This window comes from Somniosus microcephalus, chromosome 21, assembly GCF_052327205.1.
Source record: "Somniosus microcephalus isolate GS21.2 chromosome 21, FLI_Smic_1.0, whole genome shotgun sequence".
In the NCBI taxonomy this organism is placed as follows: Eukaryota; Metazoa; Chordata; class Chondrichthyes; order Squaliformes; family Somniosidae; genus Somniosus; species Somniosus microcephalus.
In genome coordinates, this window is record NC_141007.1 from 40,686,788 (window position 1) to 40,713,508 (window position 26,721).

General features: G+C 43.7%; 1 protein-coding gene and 1 long non-coding RNA gene across 7 annotated transcripts in view; one reads left to right on the forward strand and one right to left on the reverse strand.

Annotated features, from left to right (window-relative positions):
* The window catches only part of LOC147102724 (testis-expressed protein 47-like), a 63,407-nt gene extending 40,032 nt beyond the window's left edge, over nucleotides 1-23,375 (reverse strand). For 5 of the 6 annotated variants that reach the window (XR_015073075.1, XM_085963470.1, XM_085963475.1 and 2 more), the window contains exons 1-3: nucleotides 23,238-23,375; nucleotides 21,357-21,429; nucleotides 3,754-3,857 (exon numbers count right to left, since the gene is read on the reverse strand). Coding sequence is in view for 5 of the 6 variants with exons in the window: in XM_085963470.1 (XP_085819596.1) it covers nucleotides 3,754-3,857; nucleotides 21,357-21,429; nucleotides 23,238-23,375 (315 nt within the window). In the remaining variant the exon portion in view is untranslated. Of the gene's footprint in view, nucleotides 1-3,753; nucleotides 3,858-21,356; nucleotides 21,430-21,529; nucleotides 22,018-23,237 lie in introns of those variants that run through there. The other variant, XM_085963474.1, reaches the window with a different exon arrangement.
* LOC147102725 (uncharacterized) lies at nucleotides 21,947-26,172 on the forward strand. Its single transcript, XR_015073076.1, has 2 exons — nucleotides 21,947-22,280; nucleotides 23,268-26,172. It is a non-coding gene; the product is annotated as an uncharacterized LOC147102725 (long non-coding RNA).
* Nucleotides 26,173-26,721: the final 549 nt, after the last annotated feature.

Sequence of the window (26,721 nt, forward strand, 5' to 3'; positions counted from 1 at the left end):
CCTGGAACTCCCTGTGGGTAAAACAATTAGAGGATCCACAGGAGAAAAAAATCTATCTTACAAAGATGTAAGAAACGGGGAGTATTGGAAACGACCGGAGCAGGGTATGCGGCCGGGTTAGCAACAGTTAATAGCTTGGACATAGAAGGAGTAAACGAAGGAGTAGAAGAATTACAAGCAAAAATAGAGAAGTTACTAAAACAAGCTACTGGAAATAGCCAGCACTTGACACTGGCAGGGAAACCAAACAATAATGCAATTGTCGGGGGTGGAAGAGATAGTAGCCCCCCATGCAGAAACAATCAATACAATTATTGATAGACTTAATAATGCTTCTCGCCAAACCGATAAGGAACTAATATGTGCCACGTAGGGCTCATGGCTATTGTCGAATGCTCAGCATAACATGAGGCAAATAAATAATGGACAGATCCCTGATTGGATTACTAATAAGGATCTGGAACCTTGGATTGACACAAATAAAAGCCTATGTAAGGAATGTAAAATGGGACAAGTACACCGGGCAGGTGATTGTCTGACCCCATGGACTAAGATGATTGGCTTTGTACTGGCCATCCCACAATTCCCAGAAGGGGGACAACCCCGATACGATGTGATTAATATAGGAGAAGTACAAAGGGAAAGTGGGTTAAATATCATGATGTCCCTACCAAGGTGCTTTGGGAAAGGGATGAAGATAATAAACAGAAGAATGAAACCTAAAGGGGGGTGGTAGTGGACGGGTGCCACCACAAGGGAAGGACATGGGTGTGCACACACCCCCCCCCACCGAGGGAGACACATCCGAGTACGGATTTACGAAAATTACCAATTGCACCCTCGAGGTACACCCAAGGGGATACACTGGACCTGGGTAGCATCAAGGAACAATGGGACCTGTTGTGTCGCCACAATTGAACAGAAATATGAATATCAAGATATGGCTTATACCATTCCCCAACCAAACCGTTGTTTTGGTCTAAAGATACCTACACAGATAGGAAAACCTGGTCATTTGATAATATGGGACTTACTAAAAAGGGTTGAAACTTATGTCATACCAGAGCCCAAGGCAATTCCTAAGTTAGAGGAAGCTTGGCAGAAGTTACGGCAGGAAACGAAGGAAATTTTAAAGTACTATCATAAAATAGAAGAAGGCTTAAAGAAACAACAAAAAGACATTAGTACAACATTAGAGGAAACTCACCCACTTCCTCATATTTTGATAATTGGGGACCAGGATGGTCGGGGACTGTGGGCGCCTCGGTGGTACAAGGCATAATGATATTCCTCTTGATTGTTATTCTGATATATTGTGTATTTTTATTTCTCCAGTGCCTTTGTGCTAGAATGAGTAAGGCCGAAAGTGGTGCGGTGAAAGAAGTAGAGCCTGAGGAGGGGCAGGTAGCGATGTTAAGAATGGACAACTCCCCCGCCTCTCCAAGGCAAATGGTGTAAGACGCGATGGGAAGCCCTGAAATTATATGGGATTAATTGGGCATGGTAATTAAAGACCGGGCCGGCCAACCGTACGATGGAGGTGGCAGAAGGAGGGTGGCAGAAGGAGGGTGGTGAATGAGGATTGGTGTGTGATGACAGTCTCGAATTGGCACGTCACACACCCCACGTGGGAATGAGGGACCGGCTTGAGCAGAAAAGCCTCAACCATTAGTGCAGGGTCTAAGGGGCCCCAGGAATGGTTACACCAGAAGGAGTGCATAAAGGAAAGACCACCCTAAAGGAAAGCCCACCGTAGAGGAAAGACCACCATACCACAGAGGGGGGAAGTCGGCCTCCAAATTGATAGGATATATACATGTATAACCTAGACTGGTAGAAGGCCAGGGAGTGCACGCTCTGGCAGACACCAGGCAGTGGACATGCATGTTGACCTGTTTTGGAACAATTGTCCAAAAGGTCAAAAGGAGGGACTGAAGTAAGATTTAAAAATGAGCGTAACAGGGCACGTTTAGTAGAACGCAATTGCGCAGCAAAATGTTTAAAGATGAAATGTACTAATTACTCGTATGTTTAATTGCAGAAATGACCATGCCAGTTTAGAGAGATGAACTTACAAAAAGAGACAATGACATAACCCTTTTCTGGAAAAACGAAACTTAGTAGTGGTCAAGAGAGAGAGGGTCTCGCTTCTCAGAAATCACATGACCTGATGACTCATTTCCAAGAAATCAGAGGGGCCACAGGCCCATACAGTGAAAAGTGAAACTTATGTTATTGGTTACCTTGTAGAAGTTAGGCACACCTAGTTAGTGATTAATGTATAGACTTTTAAATCGATTGGACCTCTGGAGTAGGAGGTCTCGGAATATGTGTATAACTGTGTAAACCTCAAGAGATTCGGTGGAGTTGGAGCCTTGTGTTGGGACGCAAGAGCCATAGCTCCCCAGGCCTGAATAAACCATTTTTACTTCAATTATTGGGTCTGTCTTTCTTACAACAAGCCAGTGTTGTCGACTTTGTATATCACTCAGTCCACACTTTGAGGGCTTACATCACCAAGCACTCCGACAACCCTTCAGCTGTTTCGTAGCTTCACGTACATGGCCATGCTGAAGCACAGCACACTTTCTAGCTACTTCTCTGCATACAGGACAAGGTAGCACATAACAAGAGATAGCCAACTTGTACAGGTAGAGGGCCTGACAAGTGTTTGTGGGGAGGGTGAAGCCAAAACCCTCCTCCATTCTTTTCCTGTTATTCATTTTCTCCTACTCACTCCAGCACAATACCATGACACACATGGTATTGCCATGTTACCAATGTTTGAAGCAGTATCATGGAGCTAGCATCCTATCATGTATTCCTCTTCCGTTTCTTTCGCAGTACCCCAGAAATCAGCCCCAAGCTCGCAGTAAAAGAGAAAATCCTTAGCATCTCACAGCTTTGATTCCTCCTAAAGTGCTTCTCCACAGTTGAAATGAGGTGTGAGAATCAAGCATTTACCTCAGTGTGTTCTTTTGACAGTGACTCTAATGGCCTTTTTCTTTTTTTGCAGGGTGAAGCATTTGTCCTTGTCCATACTGGGGAGCAATGTATTTTTACTTTATCATCTATTATTGGCATCAAACATAACCAGAAAAACTGAGTAAAGCTCCCATTAATCTGTCCAACTCTACCGTGACCCATTTAGAGGAGTAATTTCTTACTATGCCAGTGTGATTTTATTTTTCTATTTCCAACACATGACAACTTTGTAACCTCTTAAGTAAGACCAACAATTTATGCTTTTCAATATTTTAATGATGTGTCAGCATTTGATATTTTTAAATTTAAGGTACTGGCTCTTTTTACAGAATTCCGTGAGCTTCAAGTTTATTTCAGTAACCAATATAACCAATTTAACTGATTTAAGCTCATTCCATATATGTTTCTTGTTCTCATTTTATTAAGTGTGTATCTGGATTGTAAGAACAAATATGTTTTACTTTCTTTGCTGGAATGATAACACGGTACATAAAGAACAGTGTCTGTGCTCCCTTCTTGTACACCACTTGTGCGAGTCGACATATTTGGTATCAGTGCATGAAAGGAGTAGAAAGTGTTGTGAGAACACCTGATCTCATATTTAAGTTTTTTCATTGTGTCTATCTCAAAGGGTTCTCCACATTAATGACACATGAGCCTGTATCAGCCTTCAAAAATTGCTGCGCTTCACTCTTCATCAACCGTTTAATATATAAGACTGTGCCTGTGTTTTTTCATTTGACCAAGTCCAACAGTTGTTAGTCTTACCTCTATCACATGAATAACACAGCTAGGATACAGCAACAGGAGTCCTGTGATCCCTTCTCCTTGATGACGACGCTGGAGTTTCTGGAACAAGCTTTCATAGTATCCTGCAGTATAACACAATGAGATCTGAAGTTATTTATTTCCCAAACAATGTCAAGGGAATAACTTTTTTCTTTCTTAAATTTCCTCTCGTAGAAATTAAATTACAAATATTGATTTATGGTGCTACAGTCTTGTAAAATCACCTATTGACTGACCAAGAAATGCAATGCATACCAATATCTAACTACTCTGACATAAATATTAATTTTGTGAAAATATTTGCTCAGGCATTGGTTCGTCCGTCCCATGTTTCAATTGGAAAAAATCTTGTTTCTATAAATAGCTGAGACTGGTGATATTTTATAAACTGTTAATCAATGCCACAACTACTTCATTATTGAATTGGGAGATTTAAGGACTGAAAGCAAACTGAGTAAATTTGAAAAAGGATTGAATAGATCTTTCCCATATCACCTGAACAACAACTTGCATTTATACAGTGCCTTTAACGTAGCAAAACATCCCAAGGAGCTTCACAGGAGCGATTCTCCAACAAAATTTGACACCGAGCCACATAAGGAGATATTAGGACAGATAGGTTTTAAGGAGCATCTTAAAGCAGAAGAGGTAGAGATGCGGAGAGGTTTAGGGAGGGAATTCCAGAGCTTACCTGCTTTGATTTTAAAAATTCTCATCCTTGTTTTCAAATCCCTCCATGGCCTCGCCCTATCTCTGTAACCTCCCCCAGCCCTACAACCCCCTCGATAACTCTGAGTGCTTCAAACTCCGGCACTTGTGCATCCCGACTTCCTTTGGCCCACCATTGGAATTCCCTCCCTAACCGCCTCTCGCTCTCCTGCTTTAAGATACTCCTTATAACCTATCTCTTTGACCAAACCCTCCTAATATCTCCTTCTTTGGCTCGGCGTGATTTTTGTCTGAATACGCTCCTGTGAAGCGCCTTGGGATGTTAAAGGCGCTATAGAAATGCAAGTTGTTGTTGTAAGTGGTGTCTATCATATAATTCAGTCAAAGCCAATAATGTTTATAATTGCTTTGAAAACAAATGCCAGGCAAGAGCACTGTAGAAAAAATTGCCTCCATATTAGGTATTTTCAGGTTTATCCTAAATTGGGGCCTTGCCTTCCCTCTACCTCTTCCCTAGTGCACTTATTGTCTTAAGTGTGCAAGGGTACAGATAGAGGGAGGGTATTGCCCTAGTTTAGGGTAAACCCGAAAATTCTGGGAAATATTTTTTGTTGGGCACTTATCCTATCCCTTTCAAACAAAAATGTCCCAGTGGTGTGTGTTGGGAGGGAATCTACTAATTGCATAGTTTGTCCTTACACAAGTTTTCCTTTCATTTGAGAGGTCTGACTGTAGGAATTGATTTCTTTGTACGTAATGAACTATCATATATTTTGAGGGAACTGTTTTAATTTTAAAGACTGTGGCCTTCCTTCTAAAATTCCTTTCAGTTGGATAATCAGAAATCTAACTTCTGCAGGTATGCAAATAAACCCATTAGCTGCAGCTATGCATAACTTTTCTGAACATTTCAATTTAATTTTGCCATTGAACAGCTAAAGCTGCTTGTGCGTCAAGGTGTAGGTAACCTGCTTGAACATTGTTTATATGGGTCAAAGTGATGAAAAGAGTTTGTTTATAGGGGTTCCTGCCTTCATGGGAAAATAACGTGTTTGGCAAACCTTTGACTGTTCAGAGGGAAAATAAAACATGTTAGGTCTGTCACAGTGTACAATTGACACAATTACATGCCCTCACGTAGATCATTGCAAAATGTGTTGGCAAACAAATGAGAAACGGTTTGTCAAATACTTTTTTATGAAGAAAATCAAGAAAAAGTTAATGTAACTGTTATAAATCTCATCATCAAGAAACTACTTATGAAATAACGCTGGATGGCCAGCTGGTGGCGCCGTCCAAGGAGTATAAATACTCGGGCGTGGGCCCCAGCTTTCCAGGGACATTTTGTAAAACAAGGAGCTAGTGAAATACAACTAGACCTCCATGTTCTGAAACAAGTTGATTAAAACCTTGCTTTATGCTCAAACCAAGTGTGTAGTGAGTTTTATTACGTCAGTAACCTTTTCTAGTATCCCCTCATTGTTTTCCAATGAGTTCTGATTGGTCAAAAGACAATTGCGTCTACAGACTAAGGAACAAAAATAAGACAACTGAGGTAAAAGGATTGATAGCGGGAGAAATAAAAAGACCAAGCTGGCAAAAGAGTGAGAAAATATACACGATAAGAAGCGAAGAGAGTGCAGGAACTTAACAATGAATACAAAAAGGCTTTAACCATAGTGAAGGTTATAAATCTTATGTCGACTTTCTTGTTTGTTCAGAAGAGAAAAAGGTGCAAGATTGGTGACTGTGCTCATATAGGTAAAATTAGCTTATAACTAAACTCTAACCATTTGTCTTCACACACAGGGCAGAGAGGGGATGTGCACACGAGCAGCCTGGGTTGAATAGCTCCTTGATTTTTGCCCCACTACTCCTTTCTGGGATCAGGTACGAATTAGGAACACACTGCATAGGAATCATAGGCATGAGCCTGCATCCCATCACTCTGTGGGCCAGTGTACAGGCCAACTAAAGTCTAGTGAAAGTATGCTGCCTAAATTACAGGGTCCTGGAGTGTATTTTCTTTCCCTCTCACGGTTGCCAGTTTGATTCTTTTGATATTACTGGAAACACCAACTCAGAGGAAATGACGCAAAGTTTTGAAATTTCTAAATCAATTACTCTCTAAAACTGTTTCAGACGTGTGGGTGAGATCTGAAAAGGCTCATTGCTCAGCTGCCCTGGTTGTGCGTCATGGAACTATTTACACCACCTGACAGCAATGTGGCAGAGTCTGATGAAGATATGGTGGAAGCACTAACAATTTTTTTTTAATTGTCAGTTATGGAGTGAGCAATTCACTAATACATTAACATACATGAATTTTTGCACCATATATACTTGGACAGAAATGCATACATTCTCTAGCCTGCTTCACATCATTTTCTTCTACTTTGCTTTCTATGGGAAAAGCAGTTAAACTTGCATTATAAGCGGCAGAGCTAATCTATGCTCGTTAGAACATTCTATGATCAGCAGCACAGTTAAACTCTGCCGCCAACAAAATAAGTCTAACTCTAGAAAGCAACTGAGAAGCGGTGAGAAGGAATAAAACCAAAGGATCAGGAGTGGGACCTAAGAACTAGAAAAAGGGGACTATTTTAAATAGTATTCATGAAATATTGGTTTTGTAGGTTTGACAGTCTTGTACCTGAGAGAAGTAACTATATTTTTGACAAACTCTGCGGTGAGAGTGGGATTGGAGATGGAATTGTCCCCATTTGCAGTGGATGAGAATTAAGCCTTGACGTTGCATCAGGAATCAATTCCCCCCACCCCCACCCCCCTCCATGCACCACAATAAATAATGATATATGTAAATGTTGAAATTATAGGATGCTTTTATACTGTAACTACCAGCATGGTTCTTGCATTACTGCTTTCTCCAAGCATTTAAAACAACTCTGTAAGTTTAGAAAATGTCTGGAGGGTGCAAGGGATCCCTGAGCACTTTTTCAATATGATGTAACGCTGCACTGGAGTTATAGTGCATGCAGTGCCAGACTCAAGCATTGTGTGTCTGCCTCCTCCAGGGTGTCTCAGCCTCCTTTGTTCCAGAGTCAGATCGAGCTTCTCTGATGTTATGCTGTCACTTTGCTTAATTAGGCAACCTTACCCGTAGAGAATACTCATATTATGGTGTCAGCCTTGGCTCAATAGTAGCGTACTCACCTCTGAGTCAGGGGTTGTAGGTTCCAGTCCCACTCCAGAGACTTGGGCATGTAATTTAGACTGACACATCAGTGCAGCACTGAGGGAATGCAGCAGTGTCAGAGGTGTCATCTTTTGGATGAGTCATTAAACTGAAGCATGTCTGCCCTCTCAGATGGACGTAAAAGATCCATGGCACTATTTTGGAAGAAGATCAGGAGAATTCTCCTCAGTGTACTGGCCAATATTTATAGCTTAACCAACATCACCAAAAACAAATTACCTGGTCATTATCTCATTACGTGTTTATGGGAGCTTGCTGTGCACAAATTGGTTGCCGTGTTTCCTACATTACAACAGTGACTGCATTTAAAATGCCTCATTGGCTGTCGGACTCCTGAGGCCATGAAAGGTGCTATATAAATGCAAATTCTTTCTTCTTTCTTTCATCGTTTTTAGTAAGTCAATTTGAATACAACAGGAGTATATTTTTCTCTCTGTCTACATTTAAAGAAAAATATTTCACCAGACTGTCATTTGTTTATAATGTCTTGCAATATCCTACAAAGAATATTACAGTAGCTGCCGTAATATATAAATTGTATGTGTCTATTTTTTTCTCTCTGTCAATTTTCTCTCTTCCCTGATTCTGTCCTGAGGTATAGTTGTATGGGCACTGCTCACTTTCCTAGGTTACCAGTATTCATTATTATGTACTTCCAACAGGGACAGGAGATCTTCAAAAAGGAGGGACAGGATTGATATTTTGGAAGGATAAAATCAAATGGCTGAAAGGCTGTCCTCATCTGAATATCTATTGTGAATTCCCCTCCATCCTGTGAACATCTCCCAGCCAAGGGTTGTCTGAAGCCAACTACCCCAGCTTACCTCAACTCTATAGACACTGGGGGTTGAACTTGAGACCTTTCTGGTCTGGCTTAGCTACTCACCGACTAAATTTGTTCAGCTCATCTACAATAATGTTGACTAAATTGTATTTTTTTTTAAAAACTAACCTTGATACAGGCAATGCAAAGAAATGTTTGAGGTTCTCTGTGGTTTGTCGGGCTGCAGTGATGTGGCATAAACTTGGCAGAAATCTGACCTTCATTTGCCACAATAAACTGTGTCAATTCCATGTTCCAAAATGGCGCTGAAATAAATGAGTCTTAATCCAAATTGGATCTCATTTCAGCGGCAATTTGGATACATCCCAGTATAAACTGGCACGATGAAGGAGGCTTGCCACATTTAAAATCCAATGCACAAGGCAGTGAATTGGAATTATAGCATGTGACTGGAACTTGAATAAATCAGCTCATCTACATTAGCACTGACACAGCTTTCAGAAACTTAGAATAAACTCTCTTTTTTCCCCTCTTAAATTAACAATTTTACAAGCTCTTGGGTTTTATGAAACTTACATGGGTTTGGAGTAATGGAAAAGCTTAAGTAAGAAATATTTGCACAAAGACAAGGGATATAATTGGCTCCAGGTTGGTATTTTGTCTTACTGAAGCGCTGTATCTGCTGTTGCCCATGTATCTCCTGGGCTTTTCACTATATTTTTTGTTTTATATATATATTACTATATTTTTCCCATGTTGATAAATATTCCCAATTATTTTCCAGTAGAAGAGTGATCTATGATGTCATGGGGGCACGTGGGAGACAAACCCACAGCTCAATTAAACAAACCAACTATAGGCAAATCTTTCGGCAATCCTTACACAACATACATGTTTAGTTCCTCACAATTGTTTTCTCTTCCTAGCAAAATAATTTCTAATTTATTCTCTTCATAATAAAAATATAAATTACTGGAAATGCAGAGCAGGTCCAACAGCATCTGGGAATGGAAAAAAAAACACAGGTTAACATTTTGGGCTTGATCCTTCAACAGAACTAGCTGAAAGACCTGCTATGTATTGCCAATACTTTCTGTTTTTATAATCGATTTCCAATATTTATGCTTTGTTTTCTTTTCTCTTTGGAGTTTTTCTTTGTCTCAATAATAAGATTTAAGAATGAAACTAGGTTTCCCCTCAAATGTTCTTCCCCTAGTCTCTCTCCCTTTTCTGAAGATGCTGACACTTGCTTGGGCATCGGGAGATCCACTGCTATCTTGCCCAATTGGCCATTCTCGTTGTCTAAGCCAGGACAGTGAGTCTAGGCAGGCTATTCAACTGTAGAGAGTAGGACTGCTCCTGTTCTCGCCTGACATTCTTTTATACATACACTTTTCAGCAGGGGTTAATGAATAGTAAGCAGGAGTGGAAATCCTGATTTACTCTTAATCTCCCAACTCTATGGTGCTGAGGTCGCTTGTAGCAGTCCAACTGAGATCAGTACAGTACAGCGATCAAACCTAGGGCCTTCCTGCTCTGCATGGCTTAGTACCACAAGAGTAGCTTTTTGATAAGGTACATTGGGGAAAAATATTCCCACTGCTAGAGGGCATAAATTCAAGATAATCACCAAAGGAATAAAGGGAGAGGGTGGGATCATTTTTTATTTTACACAAAGCATGGTTAGGACATGGATTACCCTACCAGAAAGTGGTGTAAGGAAAATCCATAATAGCTTTAAAAGTTCAGTGGATAAAAACTTGAAAAGAAACATTTTAAAGTTCTTGGGGAATGGGACTAAATGTATAGTTCTTTCAAAGAGCTAGCACAGGCACAATAGGCTGAATGGTCTCCTATGCTGTAGTATTCAACAGTTCTGGTGCACTCAGTCACTAAGCCACTGGAGAGGTTTGGCATGATTCTTTTCCAGTTGTCTTAATAGGGTTTTCCTTCCTCTGTCGCTCTGCACCCTCCGACTCTGCTTATATCTAATATCTGAAAGGGCTTATTATTGAGGAGTGACCAGGTTCACTTTCCAGTTAAAGCTGACCTCACTGCAATTGGCATTGGAAATAATTGTATTGTTAAGAACAAATTTATTCCTTATCTTATTTTAATCCCACAACATGGAAGAAGGGCAGTTTTGATGAAAAGTCACAGATCTGAAACATTGGCCGGAATTTTCCAGGGTGGTAGCGGACACGATCGGTGGCGGGTCGGGTGGGAAAGTTGTTATTTTTGACAGCGGGTTGGGAACCCACTGTCATCCCGCCCCCACATGCCTTTCCCCCAGGCGCATCTGTCATCATGGAGCTGACCCAACCGGCAGTGGCGGGTGACCCAATTGAAATCATTATCAGGTAGTTTACAAGCACTTAAGAACCTTTTTCCAATTACTTTTTAAATTCCCCTGCATGGCCACGGGATTCATGCAGCTCGGGAAGCACGTCTGTCAACCTGAGGCGGGAGTTCCGTGGCCATTGCTCCAGCTGATTATTTGACAGCATCAAATGTACAGTAAAAGCTCCCACCTGACAGATGATCACTTTCCTCAGGCAGAAGCTGTTGCTCAGTCCATTTCAGCACAGATTCTGCAGGCTGCAAGTCTTTCCAGCAAAGTCTCCATCCAGTCTCACCTCATTGGAAGAACTCTCTCACCATTGACAGAACGCTTCTGTCATCTGTACTTCACCTGCCATCTATTCCATCAACATGGGTGCCATTTATACTGTTTCACCTTAGTCCTCAGATTTGGACCACATTGAGCCCCAACACCAGCAGCACTAGGCACACCAGCAGCACCAACAACAACACCAACCTTCTCCGCAATCACCTGATGCTGCACAGGACAGAGGGCATCAGCAGTGCACCCAAGTACATAGCTGCCTGGGAGGCCAGGGATGGTCACATCATGGCCATATTTAGTTAACTTTACACTGTACACCCATATGGCTGCCATTTGATGCGCCAGGTTGGCACCACCCCACACCAACACCGTAAAGCATCCCTACAATGTCCAAGCCATTCCTTTCACATGCATCACCATTGCGGGGGTACTGTTATTTCTCATCATTCACTGCAACTCACTAAGCCACTTCCAAAGGTGCACACAAATCTGTCCAAGACCAGAAAGTGTTGAAAATAAAGGTTTTTCATGTTTGACACCACATTAACAGAAACTTTACATAAACATTGGATAAAACACCCAAGTGTGTGTTGTTAGTTGGTATGATTGCACTATGATGAGGGTGAGTGTGAGGGGTGGCTAGTGAGATGGGGATGTGATAATGTAGATAGAGTGAGAGGGATTGGTGGAGGTGCAAGGTATGTTGGTGTGAGTAAGTATGTGCGGGTGTAGGGTAGGGAAGGCAGAGTGATGGGGATGTGATGAGAGGCAGAGCAGGATGAAGGTGAGTGTGGCTTTGTACTAACGTTTCCTGATCTAATGAGATCATTGAAACGTTTGCGGCACTGCACCCAGGTCCTCCTGACCACATCCCTGCTTGTGACCTCCTCTGCAATCTGCAACCAGGCTGTCTTGGTCTCCTGGGGAGGTCTCTTCTGCCCATCGGAAGGGAAGAGGACCTCCCTGCATCATCGGAGAACCTGGGTGCAGCCCTCTGCCTCTGTGCAGTCATTGTCAGTGTTTGCAGCACTCCAATGCTGTAGTGCACTGACAGCACTATGTTAGATTAAACTTCATATGTAATGTGGCCATGGCCCCTTTAAAGATACCGGTTGAAAATGTAGTGTATGTGCTTTAAGTCAGAACTACTTTTTACAGCTCCTGTATACTGTAGTACCGACAGTAACCACACCGGTATATAAGCTGTGCGCATGCCTCTGTACTCCAGTCTAGAGATGACCCTCCTCCAGTAAAGACCTGTTGTTTGTTTATGTACAGCATCCGTGTAATTCTTTATTCACTGAACCACGGATCTAATAGTGGCGACGAGTGTTGATGCGAATCTACCTGCAACATTAAACAAAAAAAACCCCCAAAAAATAGTCGAGTCCAGGAACACGGGCGTCGACCGCGAGCAACCGCCCAGCAGTCAGGCAGAGATCCAACTTCGCTGGGGAGGCTGTGGAGAGCCGGGCTTGGTTCCCCAGCCACAACGAGCAGTAAGAGACCGACGACAGGTCCTGAGCAGACCCTTCCCGAGCAGCGGCGGCTGGAGCCGACCGACGGCAGAGAGGGAGAGCCGGGCAGCGTCGACAGGGTAAGAAGAGGGTGAAGAGAGCAGGGCGTAGCCGGGGATTGATCACCGAGCGGTGTCGAGGGAAAATACTGCAAACCGGAGAGAGAGAGGGTAAGAAACAGCCAGGTTCTAGACTGAGCGGCGTCGACAAATATCAAGAGAAGAACGTGCAGAGCCAGCCAGGGATCACGGGCTGATCAGGGTCCGCGGGGCGAAGCAAGGGGAGGCGCCATTGAGCCGCGGAGAAGCAGGGAGAGTGCGGGAGGCGCCATTGAGCCGCGGAGAAGAAGGAAGAGCGCGGGAGACGCCATTTTGTGAAGCCGCAGCGGAGAAGGCGGGCGAGCGCGGGAAGGAAGGAAAGCGCGGGAGACGCCATTTTGTGCCAGCGGAGAAGAAAGGGAAGCGCGGGAGGCGCCATTGGGGATAGTTAACGCACAACCAAGGATGCCGAAGAGTGGCAGTATCTCTACGTTCGAAAATGAAGTCGAAGATTGGGCGACATGTGGAACGTATTGAGGTGTACTGCAGGGCGAATGAAGTGCCAGATGCTAATAAAGCACTGGTTCTGTTAAATTCCATGGGTGCAAAAACTTGTGGGTGACTGCGAAATCTAATAACCCCAGAGAAGCCGGTAAACAAGGATTTTGGAAGCATAGTAGAAATCCTATAGGACCACGTAAGCCCCACACCGCTGCTGATAGCAGAACGATTTAAGTTCCATAAAAGGAACCAACACAAAGACGAAAGCAATGCTGAGTACCTAACGGAACTGCGCAAGCTATCGAAATACTGCCAGTTTGGAGTGGGACTAGCAGACACGTTAAGGGACAAGTTTGTGTGTGGGCTACAAAGTGAAGGAACCCAGAAACGGCTTCTATCAGAAAAGGACCTTACGCTGGACAAAGCTTTCAATATGGCAGTATCACACGAAGCAGCCGCAAGGGGTGCTGCAGAGATACAACGGAGACCGCAAGAATACGGCACCAACGAAATGACCTATGGAACAGGGAAGTGCTATCGCTGCGGCAGAACAACACATGACCAGAAAGATTGTTGGTTCAAGGACCAAGTGTGCAGACAGTGTGGGAAAACAGGACACATAGCAAGAGTCTGCAGGTCTGGGAAGAAAACCAACAGTAAGAAATCTCCACAGGAGAAGTACAAAAAGGTACACAGGTGATGGACAGTGGTTCAGACGAACAGAAAAGTGACACAGACTCCGGAAGCAAGGAGCTGGGTTGTCTGAAACTACATAATGTAACTGAAATAGAGGATCACCAGACTATCTGGGTTACACTCAAGATAGACGGAGTCCAAGTGGAAATGGAATTGGACACAGGGTCAGCTCTAACAGTCATAAATCAAAGAGACTACAAGCGGCTATTTTCACACATACCCTTGAAAGCTACAGAGATTGTCTTGAAGACGTATACGGGGCAAAAAGTCTACCCCAAAGGAAAAATAAGGGTGAAAGTGACATATAAAGGTCAGGAAATACCTAAAATGGATATATATGTATTGCCAAATGGAGGACCACCACTGCTAGGACGTGAATGGATCCGGAAGATACATTTAGATTGGCATTCCATACAGGCACTGAAGGTGGAGGCCAAAAAGGATGATGACGTCACACCTGGACGACTGTCAAAAATGCTAACTGACGCAAAAGAAGTGTTCCAGGAGGGACTAGGAACACTAAAAGGAATAACAGCAACAATTAAAATAGAGGATAATGCAAGCCCAAAGTTTCTGAAGGCCAGACCAGTGCCTTATGCGATCAGACCAGCGGTTGAAGCAGAGCTGGAAGGGTTGGAACATTCAGGAGTACTGTCCAAAGTGGACTGGAGCGAGTGGGCTACACCCATCGTCCCTGTAATGAAGAGGTCATTGAGTAATACGCCTGGGGAACCAAAGAAGATCCGCATCTGTGGGGATTTTAAGGTGACAGTGAACCCAGTCCTTCACACGGTGCAATATCCACGTCCACGAATTGAGGATATTTTCGCCTCGCTATCTGGTGGTAAACGCTTCACCAAAATTGATCTAGCCCAGGCGTACTTGCAAATGGAGGTAGAAGAAGCTTCGAAACATTACCTTACGATCAACACCTATAAATGTCTCTATCAATACAACCGGCTGGTGTTTGGAGTAGCCTCGGCTCCGGCTATCTGGCAAAGGGCGATGGATCAGGTCCTGCAAGGGATTCCAGGGACCCAGTGTTATTTGGACGACATCTTGGTCACGGGCGAAAATGACGGTGATCACCTCGCTAACTTGGAGAAGGTGCTTGCCAGATTAAAGGAATATGGGCTACGAGCTAATCGCCACAAGTGCGAGTTTTTCCAGAAACAGATCTCGTATTGCAGCCACATCATCGATGAAGAGGGGTTACATAAGTCCCCTGACAAGATTGAGGCAGTAGTCAAGGCTCCAGCACCGGAAAATGTGTCACAACTGAGGTCGTTCCTCGGGCTGGTAAACTATTACCACAAGTTCTTACCAAATTTGTCTACGGTACTACACCCGCTGAACACCCTACTGCAAACAGGGGTACCATGGAAGTGGGATGACGAACGTAGACGAGCTTTCCAGAAGTGTAAAGAATTGATCACATCAAAAGAGGTGTTGGCCCATTTCAACCCAGCACTACCAATTCGCTTGGCATGTGATGCATCACCCTACGGCATTGGAGCGGTGCTGTCGCACAAATTCCCAGACGGGTTGGAAAGGCCAGTGGCCTTTGCGTCTCGGTCACTAACCTCAGCCGAGCGCAACTACGCCCAGATTGACAGGGAGGCCCCCAGCCTAGTATGGGGAGTAAAAAAATTCAACCATTATCTGCATGGGAGGAAGTTCACCTTGCTGACTGACCACCAACCACTTGTCTCCATCTTTAATCCTAAGAAGGGCGTGCCAGTAATGACTGCACAGCGGTTACAAAGATGGTCCCTGTTTCTAGGGGCGAATCAATATGAAATAGAATATAAAGGCACGAAACAGCATGGGAACACTGATGGGCTATCGCGCCTGCCACTGCCTACGGTGGAGGAAGCACCAGCAGTGGACCCTATCGAGATATTTTATTCGTCGATAATTGAACGATTGCCAGTAACAAACGCGGATATAGAGAAGGAGACCCGCAATGATCCGACGCTGTCACGGGTATATGAATTGACGGTGAGGGGATGGCCAACACATGGTGACTCACTGTTGCCAGCATTCTCATCCAGAAGAGAACAGCTGTCAGTATGCCAGGGGACAGTGATGTGTGGATCCAGAGTGGTGATTCCACCCAAGTTAAGGGAGAGAGTGCTAAAGGAGCTACATGAAGGTCATCTGGGGGGAGTGAAAATGAAAAGGCTTGCTAGGGCTTATGTGTGGTGGCCGGGAATCGATCAACAAATCGAAGACCTAACTAAGAGCTGCTTAGGATGCCAGAAGGTCCAAAATGCACCACCACATGCCCCTCTACACCCATGGGAGTGGCCCTCCTCTCCATGGCAACGGGTGCACATTGATTTCGCTGGTCCATTCATGGACTCAATGTTCTTCATAGCAGTGGATGCTCATTCAAAGTGGCCTGAGGTGATAAAGATGTCTTCAACCACTACAGAGAAAACGATTGCAGACCTACGGACCATATTTGCCAGAAGCGGTTTGCCAGAGCAGATCTGCTCTGATAATGGACCACAGTTTGTGTCCAACGAGTTCCAAAAATTCATGAAAAGGAATGGGGTAAGGCATTACACATCCGCCCCGTATCATCCAGCCACCAATGGATTGGCTGAGAGGTTCGTACAAACCTTTAAGAAGGCGATAAAGGCCATGTGCGACGAGGAAATTCCACTACAGCATAAGATGGACAATTTCTTATTAGCCTACCGAAACGCGACACATGCAGTTACCAACCAGACCCCGGCCATGATGTTCTTTAACAGAAGGTTGAGATCTCGTCTGGACTTGCTCAGACCAAATGTGCGAAGAAATGTTGAGGACAAACAATTCCAGCACATCAACGAGAAGCCGACAAGGAGCTTCAATGTAGGGCAACCAGTCTTGGCCTGTGACTATCGAACAGAGAAGTGGCAACCCGGAACGATATGTACAAGGCAGGGGCCATTAACGTACACAGTGGATGTCGGGGAGAACATTGTGAGATGCCACGTCGATCAGATCTTAGCGTCACAGGAAGGCGTCAACCCCATGTCTCGAGTACCTGGGGATGAACCTGACATACACTGTGGCATAGTGGTTAGCACTGTTGCCTCACAGCGCCAGGGACCCGGGTTCAAATCCGGCCTCGGGTGACTGTCTGTGTGGAGTTTGCACATTCTCCCTGTGTTTGCGTGGGTTTCCTCCGGGTGCTCCGGTTTCCTCCCACAGTCCAAAGATGTGCGGGTTAGGTTGATTGGCCATGATAAAAATTGACCCTTAGTGTTAGGGGGGATTAAATACGTGGGGTTATGGGGTTACGGGGATAGGGTTTGGGTGGGATGGCTGTCAGTGTAGGGACCGGGTGCTAGGGTTTGGATGATCAGCCATGATCTCGTTGAATGGCGGAGCAGGCTCGAAGGGCCGAATGGCCTACTCCTGCTCCTATCTTCTATGTTTCTATACCGGTAGCATCTACTTCAGACCCAGTAGCAGTGGAACCCGATGAAAAGGGGTCAGAATCGCCTCTGCACCAAGAACAAGAACCTCCGGAAAGGCGCTATCCCGAAAGGGTCAGGAAGCCGCCCCAAAGACTGAATCTATAAATGGACTTTTTGTTATTGAATGTACATGTAAAAATGTAATTGTTATTTGAATATTAAGGGGGTATTATTAATCTAAAAAGGGAGGAATTGTAGTGTATGTGCTTTAAGTCAGAACTACTTCTTACAGCTCCTGTATACTGTAGTACCGACAGTAACCACACTGGTATATAAGCTGTGCGCATGCCTCTGTACTCCAGTCTAGAGATGACCCTCCTCCAGTAAAGACCTGTTGTTTGTTTATGTACAGCATCCGTGTAATTCTTTATCCACTGAACCACGGATCTAATAGAAAACACATCATAAATGAGGTCACCAGTCCTGCTCCATCTCATTGGGCCGGGTAACACGCTGGGCGGACTTAATAGGCCCCATTAAGGTAAGTTCATTTTGAACAGTGGGATGGAGCCAGCAGCGGGGTCACGACCCACCATGGACCCCGCCCAGGTAGGCAAAATTCCAGCCATTAACTCTGTAAAGTTTAGAAGAATGCTAGGTGATCTCATTGAAATATAAAATTATGTGGGGGATTGACACAGTAGATGCTGAGAGGTTGTTTCTCCTGGCTGGAGGGTCTAGAACTAGGGTGCATAGTCTCAGGATAAGAGATCGGCCATTTAAGACTGGGAGAAGGAGGAATTTCTTCACTTAGATGGAATTCTCTACCCCAAAGGGCTGTGGATGCTGAGTCGTTCAGTATATTCAAGGCTGAGATAGATTGATTTTTGGACTCTGGGGGAACCAAGGGTTATGGGGATCGGGCGGGAAAGTGGAGCTGAGGTTGAGGATCAGCCATGATCTTATTGAATGGCGGAGCAGGCTCGAGGGGCCGTATAGCCTACTCCTGCTCCTAATTCTTATGTTCTTATGTAACTCTGGTTCTCTCTCCACAGATGCTGTCTGACACGTTGAGCATTTCCAGCATTTTCTGTTTATATTTCAGATTTCCAGCATCTGCAGTATTTTGCTTTTGTGGAAGAAGGATCTGTTCAGTGGCATGATGCGTACTGGGTTTGATCTTTTTGGCCTCCACACTCCCACATTCTCTATTTGATATAGACGCCTCTCGTCTTGAAATCCCAGTGTGGAAAGTACAGTATATTTGTGGCCATCTATCAAACAAATGTTGGCAGCTCACATTCCTTTTGTGTTTCATCTTCATCTGGTCACAATTACAGTAGATAATGTTGAAAGTTGAGACTGGTCGCCATACCAGAGATGAACAAGTGAGCATTCCTCTGGTGTCTAGATGGAATAGCACACAGAGTTATCACAGCAATGTTACCTTCCTTTTTAATCTGCCCCTCTTAAAAAGGCAAGGCTACAATGGCGATTCCTTCTATAATCTTTCACAAAATAAATGAAATGAAGGCAAACTAAAAAGAAGATAACAGCAATCTTCTGCCATTATAACGTAATAGGGGCAAAAATCCACCTGAAGTAGAAATACAGTTTTAAAAAGAAAATGGTAAATTTTGTTCAGGGTGTGTAAGGTTAGTGTTAAGGAATAAAACATTTCCTCTTTATACAGTTGGTGTCAGCAACAAACATTCCCACCTTAGATATGACTCAATTCAGGTGTAGGATAAAGCTGCGCCACCTATGTGACTTAACTTCAACTTCAAGCCAGTATCCCATAGCATTCGTATGACATTTCCATTTTTCACACCAATTACTTTAATTGTCAATTAGTGGGTAGTTTAGTGCTATCATTCTGAAGTCACATGAACTGGATTGGGACTTCTCAAACTTGATATATTGACGATTCTTGAAGCCATAAGAGAGTGGGGTCACTTTCATTCCATCAGTCTACGCTGAATTTGAACGCAGGGTCAAGCGACAAAATAATGTTTTATGAATAAAGTTTTGTTCTGAATGCATTGCCAGATGAAACACTCACAATGTTACAGGAAGGAGGAAGAACTCTTGGCCTCATGTGGTGTTGTGATATCTTAGAAGTACTAAAGCAACACTAACCTGGTTCATCCATATAAAACTGGCTGTAACTTATGCTGTGAGGGTAAAGAAAGAACGTGCATTTATACAGTGCCTCATCACATCCTCGCCCCCCCCCCCCAAAGTGCTTTAGAATCAATTACTTTTTGAAGTGCAATTACTGTTGTTATGTAACCAAATGCAACAGCCAACGTGTGCACAATATATTACCATATAACAAATGTTTTTAGCGGCAGTGGTTGAGGGAGGGATGTTGACCAGGTCACCAAGAGAATTCCCAACACCTTTTGGAGTAAGGAAAGAAAGACTTGCATTTATATAGCACCTTTCACGACCTCAGGATGTTCCAAAGTGCTTTTGAAGTGTAGTCACTATTGTAATGTAGGAAACGCAGCAGCCAAATTGTGCACAGCAAGGCCGCACTAACAGCAATGTATTAATGACCAGATAATCTATTTTTAGTGATGTTGATTGAGGGATAAATATTGGCCAGGACGCCAGGGAGAACTCCCCTGCTCTTCTTTTAAATAGTGGCATGGGATCTTTTACGTCCACCTGAGACGGGGCCTCGGTTTAACATCTCTTCCAGATGAGGGCACCTCTGACAGTGCAGCACTCCCTCAGCACTGCACTGAACTTGTGCTATAGATTGTTTACCCATCTACCTGAGCAGGCTGACCCAGTCTTGGTTTAACATCTCATCTGAAAGATGGTATAGCTGAATACTTCATTTCCCATTTACTTTCACAACACTAATGACAAACAAAACCCTTGCCTTCTCAGAGTTACTGAAATGTGCATCATTTTGAATAAAACAAAGATGACTGCGATATGGAGCAGCTCCTTCAGCTGCTTGAAGGCATTGCTGCTACAGGGATCAGGTGAGCTGGTCTTTCAAAAATACCGGTAAACTCCCAACTACAAGTAAACTACTCTATTTATTCTATATAATCCCTGGTAGAGCCTCGGGTGCACCAGTTCTCTGATGCATGAGCTTCTAATGATGGTTAATGTGACGTAGGTGTAAAATAGCACTTTAGGATTTCACACATGCAAAACAGCCCAGCAGATCTAGCAGTTTGCTATTGGGGCTCTCAATCAACCCACCAAAGCACCGACTGCCTCGAAAGAACAGTGATACAATAGTTGTTCTGTTTAACTGTTCAAAACTACAATTTTCACTGTTTACAGCAAGATTAGTCCGGCCACAGAGTGGGAAAAAGGTTTCAATTCCCACCTGAAAGCTAGGTTAGATATTCTGGACTGCAATCTGGTTTATTTGAGTATGTGCTGTGCAGCTGGTGTTGTAACCCTTGCCACAAACCAAGCAATCTTATTATTCTTCATCAGGCCCCACCAGCAGTAGCACAGGCTTCCGTGCCATCCTTCCGAACGGTTGTGTAAGGAGGGATTCATTGTAATGGATGCTGCTGGTTGAGTTTCCTGCACTGTAATTTCCCCGATTTGGGCCATCATGGGGAAATGCAGCTGTCTGGAGGTAGTCCAATCACAATCCTGTTTTGGCCAGTGGGAACCGACATCAATCATGTATTCATGCCGCTACAATCTGACTGTATCCTTGGCTGACTAATCTGCATCTAGCCTTCTAATCATTGCCTACTTTTGATGATTATACGGGCTGCTGCTGTGTTTTATGAGAAAGTGTTTATAATATAAAATTCTAAACAATTAGTGCTCAGGAAACCGCCACTCACATCCATGGAATAATATCCCAGCCCTTTCTGGACCATTTTAAGATCAGATGTCTAACTGTTTTTGGAGGGGGTTCTTTCTCTGTAGCTGGGATCCACATTCGTTATGTTTTCTTTTACAGATTGCTGTTGAAGTCCTCCACTGTTTCCTATGAGTTGCATTTCAGGTCATTTTATGCTTCTATACGTGGGAAGTTTTCCTTCGTCTTCCCCCCCCGTCAGTCTCACTAATAAACCCCCAACCATGCTTAGAGTCCTGCTTAATAATTTAAATAAAGTGACTCTTACCTCCCAGGTCCCCTTTGTCAACCAGCTCGGGGGAGATTTTAGCCAGAAGGAATAGTCTGTGGAGAAGTGATTTCTAAAGGACGGTAGAAATGGCAAATTAGTACAATCACCGTGGCATGCGTCCCATTAACGACATGTGTCATCCGTGTATCCCCTAGGTAAAACGAACTAACCGTTTCCTCTTTGGGATTTGTGATCTTTCCCCTCTCCAGGAGTCGATGAAACAGACTGGTCCTGTCGTCCCCCAGCAAACCTTTGGAGCGTTTGTTTTTTCCAACACCTTCCCCCGTTGAAGGCATTTCCAGTCGATGTATCCCCTTTCTGGTTAACACCCTCCACACAAGCCCGTTCAAAATAAATCAGCCCCCTTTTTTGCAGTAACTCGTGTGTCCGTCCGCCCACCACCCACAGCCCCTGCACAGCAACTGAAATCGGCCAAAGCCCAGTCCTTAAATGAAAAAGCTCAGCAGAAACCGTGTTGGCTCATCAGGAGAAATGAAACACAAAAAGCTTCCGTTTACACACACTGCTGGTGTCCAGGCAGCGCAGGCTCGGGTTCTGCCTCCTGTCTCCTTTCATTCATTCACCTGTCAACAGTTTGTTTTTTTGGCATCCTGAATTTTCTGTTGACCGCTTGGCGAAGGAGACGGTTGCTGAGGCGACGGATTCACTTTTGTTTCTCCCCTGTCTCTGAGTTAGCCCTTTGCTCGGCTGCATGGGAACCTCTCTGGCGAGAAGCGCGGTCTGTCAATGGCGAGTGACATGATTGTCCACATGGAGTTCAATGCCGGTGCTTTGAAACTCACTCTTAATGGGTTGTAACGCTGCTGTCCACGAGTACAGTGTCCCCTCACCCTCCCCAGTACGACCCACCTGAATCAACCCATCTCCGATGGTGATTCATTTTCAGATGATTTACCTTTTGTAAGTATCAGATGTTCTGGATGAATGCTCAGACTGTGTGTTTTGCAATTTAGGCATTCAGTAGTTTGGAAGCAATGGCCCCTTTACAGACAATGATATATTGCTTTTGCCTGAAATGACGCGCCGGACAGATAAACCTCGATATAAAGTACCTGGAACTAATCAATAGATAGTTCATCTTAAGGCGGGAAAAGACCTGCTGTGTTGTGTGTATTTGATTCTGTAATGGGAATATTTACGGGAGGTGCTGTGCTATTTTGCGCCCAGCACATTCACACTTATTTCTGGATAAGTAAAAGGGAAGTGGGGTGGGTCAGAGAGAAGCAAGACCAGTAGTCAGCAGATCCCGGGGGCAGCTCGTTATTTGTGGCACCGTTCAGAACTGTTTGGCTTTGGTCTAGACATTCTGGCCCCTCCTTTAGCGCAGTTAAAACTTGGAATTTCACCCTTGTCCTCACGGAAGGTTAACTGAGCAGAAAAAAACAGGAGCACTGCATAGAATGCAATTTCAGGGTGTTTGCACGTTGCTACAATGCGGTCCCCGGTGCCAGTTTGAATGTTTATTTAGTACATTGGAGAATTTGGGTTTTGCAAATATTAGCGGTGTTTAGTTCCAGCTGTTGCAAAAGTCACTCCAACATGAACAAGTTAATTTGAATGTTGCATCATTTAATTCAAATCTCATCGGTTCAAAGTCAATAATTACCTCTAAGAGAAATAGCAGGATATGGGTCCTGAGCCGGTCTGTGCGACCGCTTCACGCAACCGGGGTCAATTTCAATGCAGATTTCTGCATTCGAGGTGAAATTGATTTATTGCAGAAACTAAAAGGTGTAACAATTTTACATTTAGTACAAATATTAATGGAGTGATCCGACTCGAAATAGATACACTGATAGGTGCAGCAAAGTTTATTGATTTGGGGCTGACGGTGAAAGACAAGTGATATTTACAAACCTTTCTCTCTTCCCTTTGCTTCACTTGCAGAAGCTTTAACATGGACACCCGATCTTCATATGTAAAATTGTCGATTCCAAACCGGATACTTTGTCTCCGCCGCTTAGTGTTCGACGCCATGATTGACAGTGTTTGCATCCGTTACCTGGCAACTGTACACACAGCCAACCAGAAGCGCCAGTCTGCAGTGCCACAGTTCAGTTTATTAAAGAGAAGCTCCAGGATCCATTTCGCTTATATATTACCACACACGAAATTGTAGTATCTCGTGTCTAGCATAGAGTTGAATTATTATTATTCCTCTCTTTTTTTGCATGCATGCATGCTGTCTCCCTCTCCCCATTTTCTAACCTCTTCTGAAGCCATTGGGAGATCAGCAGCATCAGCAATTCTCTGATACCTCGCTCAGATGGTCAGTCATCCCGTGAACCAAGAGATGACCATATTTTTTTTATACGTTCCTGGGATGTGTGCATTTATTGCCCATCCCGAATTGCCCTTGAGAAGGTGCTGCTGAGCCGCCGCCTTGAACTGCTGCAATCGTGTGCTGAAGGTACTCCCACAGTGTTATTAAGGAAGGAGTTCCAGGATGTTCACCCAGCAATGACGAAGGAATGGTGATATATTTCCAAGTCAGTGTGTGACTTGGAGGTGGTGGTGTTCCCATGTGCCTGCTCCCCTTGTCCTTCTAGGTGGTAGAGGTCGCAGGTTTGGGAGGTGCTGTCGAAGAAACCTTGGCGAGTTGCTGCAGTGTATCTTGTAGATGGTACACACTGCAGCCAAGGTACGCCGGTGGTGGAGGGAGTGAATGTTTAAGGTGGTGGATATGGTGCCAATCAAGCGGGATACTTTGTCCTGGATGGTGTCGAGCTTCTTGAGTGTTGTCGGAGCAGCACTCATCCAGGCAAGTGGAGGACATCACAACTGAATCCCCTTTCTGCAGTCAGTGAGCATACACACACTTTTCAGTAGCAGTCACAGAATAGAGATTGGGATTAAAGCCCATGGCGAGTGTTTTCCTTCCACTCTCTCATTTGCAGACATTGAAGCTAATTGTAATATTCCACTGATGCTCTCACTGAGTGAAATCATTCAGCACTGACTAGGGATTAAACCCAGGGATTTTCCAAGGTGTTAGCCTTGGCTCTGAGGCAGCACTCTCACCTTGTAGAAACAGAAGGTTGTGGGTTCAAGTCCCACCCCAGAGACTTGAGCATATAATCATCAGGCCAGTAATGGGGAGCATTGCACTGTTGGAGATGTCGTCTTGTGGTAGTTTGTTAAACCAAAGCCCTGTCTGCCCTCTCCGGTGAAAGTAAAAGACCCCAGGGCACTCTTTGAAGAGCAGGGGAGTTCTCCTGGTGTCCAGGCCAACATGTATCCTGCCACCAAAACAGATTATCTGGTAATTTATTTCATTGCTGTTTGTGGGGCCTCGCTGTGCATTTCCCTGCATTACAACACTTCCAAAAAAGTACTTAATTGGCTGTGAAGCACTTTGGGGTGTCCTGAGGTTGTGAAAATATTGCAAGTGCTTTCTTTCTTTTTGGTTTTGCACAACTCAGTGCTACACCACAAGGTATACTTACACATTGAAATATATAGGAAAGGTTTGTTATTTCCATTGTAATAGGGTAGGCAAACAAGTGTGTGTATGGGAGTCGGGTGGTTGTGGGTGGGGAATTTGGTCATAACCCACCTCAAGATCAAACTGTCATTAACACAGACAAGAAACAAATCTTAATGGGGGCCTGTTTTACACCCACACCGATTCACAGTGCTTAATTTATCCAGAAAATACTTGAGTTCAGAGGACAGAATCAGCACCAACATGCTCACTGGCAATCATAAACACCACTCTGAGCACAAAAAGGGCAACAAAAAAAATGTATGTATATTCATTGATACATATCTATAAAGTCTTCAGGTAAGTATCTGTAAGGTCAAAATTTATTTAAGGTTTGGGAAAATGGCAAAATCTAATGATTGGCTGAAAGATAGTTAAACAAAACTATATCAGTTCTTTGACCCTCATCATGAACAACTGGAAAGTTTAACCCATCCATTCCCCTGTGCCTTTGGAGCTCAAAGTAATGGTTTCGTAAGAAAAACATTTAAAGAAAGCCCGTGCCAGCAGTCCATGAGGAGAATGGCGTTTTTCTCCATTCAAGCAAGCAGAAAAATTAGATTTAACTTTACTTTTTTTTTAATAGTTACCAGACTAGATATGAGTGAAATTTCCCTTACTGTGTTCTTTACCATATATTATGAAAAGTTTCTTTTGTCTGTAAATGCCACCTTATGTTGTTTCAGAACTCACTCGCAAAATATTGTTTTCACCATTAGTAATATTTTTGTCTGAAGTGTGTATTACAGAGAGAAAGTGATAGAGAAAGCAACAATGGTTACAAAGGCCATGTTCTGTTATCTTATATGGAGAATGAGGTACAATAAGGGACAATAAAGGCTATCATTTAATTACAAATAGATTAACAGATCTTGCTGCACTATTAGCAATGACTCTCCAAGCTGTTACATCAAAGTATATAAATGTAATTGGCTACTAGCTGAAAATGCCTAATACCTTCAAAATATCTTGGTTAATTCAGGGCAACAGCTTGTTCTGCAGCAACCCAGGAAGAAGGCTTAAAGTTAAGAAATAATCCAGAATTCGATACAATGAACCCCTGATGAGAAAAATAATTTTGATGTCCTGCTTGTTTGTAATAACCAATTCTGAATATAGGAGTTTCACAGACAATTTCAGAAATTGCAAAATATCTGAATATAAAATATAAAAAGGACTTTGTAATGTACTGGAAATCATCAAGCTGTCAATTTATATTTCTGGCTTTCGCTTTTTATTATAATTTTGTGCATTAAAGTATTAAAAATTAAAGCTTTTTAAAACAGACAATAAAGGTTGATTTTCAGACTGGAGGAAGGTACACAGTGGTGTTCCCCAGGGGTCGGTACTAGGACCACTGCTTTTCTTGATGTATATTAATGACTAGGACTTGGGTGTACAGGGCACAATTTCAAAATTTGCAGATGACACAAAACTTGGCAGTGTAGTGAACAGTGAAGAGAATAGTGATAGACTTCAAGAGGACATAGACAGGCTGGTGGAATGGGCGGACACGTGGCAATGAAATTTAACGCAGAAAAGTGCGAAGTGATACATTTTGGTAGGAAGAACAAGGAGAGGCAATATAAGCTAAAGGGTACAATTCTAAAGGGAGTGCATGAACAGAGAGACCTGGGGGTATATTTGCACAAATCGTTGAAGGTGGCAGGGCAGGTTGAGAAAGTAGTTAATAAAGCATGTGGGATCCTGGACGTCATAAACAGAGGCATGAGTACAAAAGCAAGGAAGTTATGATGAACCTTTATAAAACACTGGTTCGGCCTCAACTGGAGTATTGTGTCGAATTCTGGGCACCGCACGTTAGGAAGGATGTGAAGGCCTTAGAGAGGGTGCAGA